General features: G+C 37.7%; 1 protein-coding gene across 1 annotated transcript; it reads right to left on the reverse strand.

Moving 5' to 3' along the window:
* Positions 1-4,971, reverse strand: LOC147861560 (plant/protein, putative (DUF3411)). The gene is made up of 8 exons (XM_087323130.1): positions 4,528-4,971; positions 3,697-3,864; positions 3,286-3,378; positions 3,086-3,201; positions 2,893-2,991; positions 2,396-2,698; positions 1,576-1,740; positions 1-627 (listed from the first exon to the last, which is right to left on the reverse strand). Exons 1-8 carry the CDS (start codon positions 4,948-4,950, stop codon positions 369-371), a joined length of 1,626 nt encoding a protein of 541 aa, XP_087179256.1. The 5' UTR covers positions 4,951-4,971; the 3' UTR covers positions 1-368.
* Between the last annotated feature and the right edge of the window lie 1,977 nt (positions 4,972-6,948).

Here is a 6,948-nt window from a genome sequence, read left to right on the forward strand (position 1 = left end):
TTGAGAAGACTTCAAAGGTTCAATGATTTGATCTATGCTCATAAAACAAATTACAGCTCCCTTTTTTATTGGCTTACACAATGCAAGGATTTCCCGAAAAAGTTTGATTGAATCGGACAATATATCAACCTCAAATCAGGGCCTAGAAAATTGGAGCACAACCTCACAGTTATTCCCTTCTCCTCAGTGCCAATTACCTGAGAGAACCACTCAACGAGTATGCAAATGAAAAGAACAGTGTGCATTGTGAGGGGAGTCTTCATAGGTTTGAAAATTTCAGACCCCGACATAGTAAAAACAAAAAGACTCAGCAAGAACTTTCATCACAACCCTTGTAGGCTTGCAATCCAGTTCCTGATTTAGTACATTTAAGTAGCAAGAACCACCCTCTTCTTCACTTTCCTCCGTGTCTGTCTTGGCCTCGAAGATTCCTTACCACTTGAAAAAAGCCCGAATGGAATTTTATCCCTAATGTCAAACTGACCATCAGATTTCGTGGTCGATGATGCTGATACTGTTGCTGTTGATCTCTGGTATGGGGCTTGCACACCCTCCCCTTGTGGTACAGTGACACCAAGCCCAAGCCATGCAATCCGGGCAGCATCTCCAATGTAAACATTCAAAGCCCTGCAACACACACATCGATGATTCAAAACTCTAATGAAATTCTGTGGTATTAAACCCTGATTACAAATGTTTGCTGCAATGATTAAAGATCCTACCTTAGTAAGCTCTGATTGGAAATAAACCCTAAACTTTATACCTTATCCCTAATTACCAAAAATTTTAGCAAGGAATATTAACCATTAGCTTGGACCGACTGAGATAAACCCTAAACCATAATTATAAGAGGTCGTAACAATTGGAATAATCCTACTTATGGTATTGAATATTAACCCTTATAACAATTGCAATAAAGCATACACCATAAAATCTAATGTGGCGATAAAGATAGATCCTTGCTTCCTCAATAACTCTCCAACTTCAAATAAACCCTAAACATAAAGTCTAATGTGACAAGAAACATTAGACCATTACCTTTCTCCATCTTGACACCCAAATGAAAAACTGTGGCAAAAAACATAGACCCCTATTGTTTTTCTCTAATTGGAATAATCTTTAAATCCTAAACACTAAACCCTGATCTCTGAACCTTACAAAATTGTGTGGCCCATACTTGCTCCACATAGAATAAATCCCAGACCCTTAAACTAATAAACCCTTAACCATTTCAAAACTATGCAGCAATCAATATACTACAGCAATCAATATAGATTTTCATTTTACTATGATTTTCGAACAAACCATCAGTATAAATACAAACTGTATGTGTGCACGTATCGGTGTAAGGGTAAGTGTTCATATCTCTATGTGCGTGTGTTTGTGTGTTATTACATCTATATGTATGTTTATATGTATGTATGTATGCTTGTGTAATTGAGCGTGTTTGTATAATGTGTAGAAGTGTAAATGCATATGTAGGAGAAGGTATAACTATCTTCGTCTTATCAGAATAATAAACTACTCAATAAGCCCTAACTGCAAAATATTCAGCAATCAAATATAGACTCTTACCTTAATGCAGTGCAGAGAAACACAACTGTGCCAACATGGTTGAACTGTTGCTGCATTACTCGCTCCACTCCATATAGCAGCTGATATCGAAGGTTTCCCGAGATTCCTAAGAAGGCTCCATAGCTTAGAGCACTCGCTTTCACCGTAGGCATGGAAATTGATGAACTGAAAACCAAAAACAACAGCCTCAAAACTTTGTAAAAAAGAAAATAAAAAGAGTCCTTTGGTCCACACCCCACTGAATTTGGACAGGTTCATGGTATATTATTTACAACATATTAACGCATATCTATTTTCCTGTCTTAATCAATCAATTTAATATGCTTATCCCTTAAGCTCCTATACAGATTAGCAAAGGAATATTACCAATACACTACTATAACTTACAAGACTTCACCAAAACATTAAAAACAATTTGAGCATTACCAAATGACAATTTGTTTCCAGGAAATAATTACGCATTAATGGCATTTCAGTATATTAACAATAGTGGTATATTAAATTCCCTTAACAAAATTTGGATTTTAAGTGCTCATTTTCGTATATTTATTTTAAAAGTTAAAGCCAGTAGGGATGTTTAATCACTTGAGTATGCTTATAGTTTCTAATGCACTAAATTAAGAGCATTTAACCAATCCAGCTTCTTTCTTTCTTAGGTAAAAAAACGAGCTTTCAATTGTAGTTCTTTTAACCCAATATAACAAACAGTCTGTGAAGTTAAGATTTCACAATATTTAGTAATAATTTTGTTTCTTAATACTAGTAATTCCTAGTGTAACATGGCTCGCTAAAGTTGGTCATCAAAACAACTGCTTCTAACCTCTCTTTTCGAGATGCTAATAGCTTCATCAAGGACCCACTGGCAGCTCCAGTTATCAATCCTACCAAGCAAAGCTCCCCTGCCTTATAAAAGAAGCTTTGAGCCCTTTTCATAGCATCAAACTCCCGAAATGCATAACTCCTTTCAAAAATATTGTTCGGAAGCTTTTGTATGGTATTCTGCAAATTGAATTTGAATGTGGAACCATAAGAGCGACATGGGGCAAGAGACCAGACAATGGCTGCATTGCAGATTGACATTGATAAAACGTTCAAAGCAGCAAATCCCCACTCATCTTTCAATCTACAATGATATAATAAAAAGGAGTGAGAGGACAGACTTTTGTTTTTGTAGGAAAAAGGACTTTTTTATGACATAATAAGAAATAAGGAAATAATGAAACAAAATATATAGTAATAAATCATAGAAAACAAACAAAATGAAATGAAAATAAGAAAATGCAGGAAAAAAAGGTAGAAAAAGGGCATTGATACGACCTTTCTTTCCTATGCTTGAACTCTGACCAGATGCCATAGGAAACTGTAACCACTTGTTCCAAACACATTTTATACATAAAGGCGGGATCAGCAATCATGCTGAGATGTCCAGAAAGAGAAGTCAGAAAACAAAAATATTCTCAAATCAAGCCAGATCCGTAATCAGTAAGCACAGAAAATTGATAAACCTCACCGTCCAATGAACACTCTTGATACTGAAGGTGGAACAGCTCTCGAGAAAATTCTAGCAATTGTGGGTCGTCCAAAATTTGATATAAATCGAACCATTTGAGCCGAACTTATGAATCCCTACAAACCAAAAATTATTTAAAAGTCATACATAAATAAGAATTGACATAATATTGGACTTAAATGAAGCCTTTAGGTTCATACCAGCTCTACAGCTTGCCTTAAACCAGCAGGTAAATCCGTTACAGTCCGATACCATTCCTGAAGAACTGCTTCGAGGACTTCTCTATCAAAAATCTATAGCAATGTATATGGATAATCGATGTTATGAATGTAATTTCAAGGAAAGAACAACCCTTCTCTCAATAACTTGAAGATAGATAGAATGAAAGTCACTTTCTTGACGATTTATAGACATATAAGGAGAATAATCCTTTTTCTTGAAGATTAGAGGATAAATTTAAGGGAAGACCCCCTTTTCTCAATTATTTGAAGATAAAATTAAGATAAGGCCCCATCTTTCTCAATCCTTAAAGGATAAAATGAAAGGAAAGAAGCTTTGTTTTCATAATTTAAAGATAGGATTTCAGGATTTTGTTAATGATTTATACTTACTTCTGGAAGAGCAATTCTTCGTCCGAAGAAACCTCCATCATCTCCTTCTTCATCATCATCATCAGCATCTCCAAAGTAGTCGTCATCATCTCCTCCATCATCACCACCATCACCACCACCAAAATTGATCTTATTTCCAATTCCTCCTCCCCCTCCACCATCTTCAGTCTATGATACAGATATTATAGGGATGCAAAAATGGTTTAGAAGAAAATTATTTGGGGTGGAGATTTCCTCATTCAACAGTTTTTCCATAAAGGTCACCATCAAATGACAGTATGATTACATTTTGATGCTAGAAAGATAAATGAACAGAAAATTGTCACACAATCAGGGAAACAAAGGCCCAGGAATGGCTTCAAATTATTTATTTTATTTCTTGAATTGCTTGAATTGGAATATCATATTTTCAAGACATTTAAAAAAACTATTTCACCACCTCAATAGCCTGGTCTAGAACAATAACTCAACCATGCTCCCACCAATAACCATGCAATATACAACCAAATTAAAGAAAATTTGATGGCTCAAACAATTGAAAAATGACCAATTGAAACACAAGTTGATGCTGCAAACTCAAGCACAAAATTCATAGCACAAAGCAAATCAAAGCATGACAAAAGACATACCAAAAGTGAAAACAACACAAAATTCATACTAAAGATGGAAAATTGGTAATAGAACCAACCAACATATACAAGTAAAAACATGCACCCTTCGAATACATGGTAACGGAACTGTATGCATAGACAATCAATGTACAAAAACCAATCAGAAATTCGACCCTATACATCTATGAAAGCAAAGTTTCTCCAGAACAAGAAAGCGTACCTTTGGAGAAACACGGGTAGTACTCTGCGATAAGTCTAGCTTCGATTTTTCAAGAGTAGCTCCTCCACCAAAGGCACCATATCCACGCTTTGCCATGGCATAAACAGAGGAGCAATTAGGGTTGGGGTTATCAGGGTGCGGATTGGCTCCCGTGATTCCTTCCCCTTTCAGTGCATCGTTATCGGCCACACCACTGAAGCTCAATACTTCTAGTCTGAAAGAGGAAGGAGAAGAAGAAGAAGAAGAAGAAGAAGAAGGATGCAGAGCAATAACATGGGGAAGAGAGTGATGACTGGTTTCGAAACAAGAAGGGGTGCGCCTGGAGCTGGAGCGGATCGTGAGTCTGTTGACGATCAGAGCTTCTGCATTCTGTGGAGGAGAGACGAGGGGTAAAGAAGAAGGGATAGCAGGGAGAGAGGCCATAGCACCTGCGTCTGCGTCTGCTTCAGAGCAGAGGGGCTGGGCAGAGGGGCAGAGAGAGAGCAGCAGAAATCAGAGAGAGGGGGCAAAGCAGAAGCAGGGGTAGGGGCAGAGCATTTTACTACATATCTCCATCCATCTCCATCTCCATCTCCATCTCTCTTCTTATCCAATCCCTTCCTTCCTTCTTCTTCTTCTTCTTCTTCTTCTTCTTCTTCTTCTTGTGTCTTGTGACTTGTGTCTTGTGTCTTGTGTCCTGGGCATGAGGAGCCTGGAGGAGGAGTCTACTCTCCTCTCGTCGTCGGGGCCTCGGCTCTCGTCTGTCTCTCGACTCGACTCGATTGAGTCTCATCTTGTCTCGCTTTATAATCCGCTCACCTCGAAAACATGATCCGATCCCCGTCCCGTCCGTGCCCTCGCTCAGCCTCCAACCTTGTCCAGGCTTGAACTCATCTGATTCAATATATAATCGGATCCTCGTTCTTTTGTAGACTCCTTGTTGTTACCCTATTGAGGGTATGTTGTGTGTGTGTGTGTGTGTGTGTGTGTGTGTTGGCCTCTCTCTCTCTCTCTTTTATTGTAATTAGCTTACCCTAGTGGTAAGTCAATGTGTGTGTGTGTGTGTGTGTGTGTTGGCCTCTCTCTCTCTCTTTTATTGTAATTAGCTTACCCTAATGGTAAGTCAATAACACTACAAGCATTGTGTCTTGGGTTCGAAACCCAATTTCCTCACCTCTCTATTATATACTTCATATATATCTCTATTTCACTAGATGCCATTGTGGAATGTATGGGTTGAACCCATGACCACTTGGTCTCCATTGGGCAACCTTACCAACTGAGCTACATCCGTCTAAGCTCTCTTTCTCTCTCTCTCTCTCTCTCTCTCTCTCGCTAACCATGCATTGCAACATAGCATGCCCTACTAATGGACAACAAATTTGATCAAATCTTTACGTAAAGGTAGAGATGTAAATAATGTAAACAACTATCAAACTAGCATGGTTGGCTCGCTATTGGCAAAATAATTTAGATATATAATGGAATCAAGGGTAAATGCATGGGTTGCAAAAAATGGTAACAAAGCTTATGAACAAGCTGGGTTTTGGAATCCCTGTTGAACCGTCATTGTTGGATCGCTAAGTGCAAAACTATTTAGATATATAATGGAATCAAAGGTAAGTGCTAGGCTTGAAAAAATGGTAACAGAGCTTATGAACAAGCTGGGTTTCGGAAACACTATCGAACCATGGGTGGTTCATTAATGGCAAAACTTTTTGGATATATAATGGAATCAAAGTTAAGTGCATGGGTTGAAAATTTTGGTAACGCATGCATTAAAAAAATGGTAACAGAGCATATGGACAAGGTGGATTTCAAAAACATTATAGCACCATGGATCACATTATCACCCCTCGAGTCCTAATGGAAGAAATTTGCTTGAAAGGTAACGATTTATATTGTTGCTTTGTATACTTCAAGAAAGTTGTTGATATGCTTTCTCATGAGTATCTTTGGAAGTGAATGGAAGGACTTGAGGTGCCAAGTGTATATATGCATGCAATTTCCTCAATCTAGGAGAAGGTTTTATGTTGTGTGTGTATGGTTTCATCAAAACTTTTCAATAAAAACATTGGCGTTAAGCAAGGATGCCCACTCTCACCAACTCTACTTGGTCTATGCATTGGTCAATTAGAATTAATCGTTGCCAAGTTTGTAAAGGAAGAAGATGTTGAAGAAATTGCTATTGGGAATGTGGTCATCATGCTTTTGTTTTATGTGGATATGTAGTGTTTTTTGCAAATACTTTAGGAAACACACAAAAGCTTATGATGACATTGGAAGAATTTTGTATGCATACAAAGTTAAGTGTTAATAGCTCTAAAACAAAGATTATGCTTGTGAAAAGCCCCAAAAATGATAAACCATGCATTATGTACAATAATGAGCAGATTCAAATACCTTGGCCTTGAAATTCCTTCAAATCATAGATGGAATGAA

The sequence above is a fragment of the Azolla caroliniana genome, unplaced genomic scaffold (assembly GCF_043228905.1).
Source record: "Azolla caroliniana isolate FFs.n. ecotype wild unplaced genomic scaffold, voAzoCaro1.0.p SCAF_7, whole genome shotgun sequence".
Taxonomy (NCBI): domain Eukaryota; kingdom Viridiplantae; phylum Streptophyta; class Polypodiopsida; order Salviniales; family Salviniaceae; genus Azolla; species Azolla caroliniana.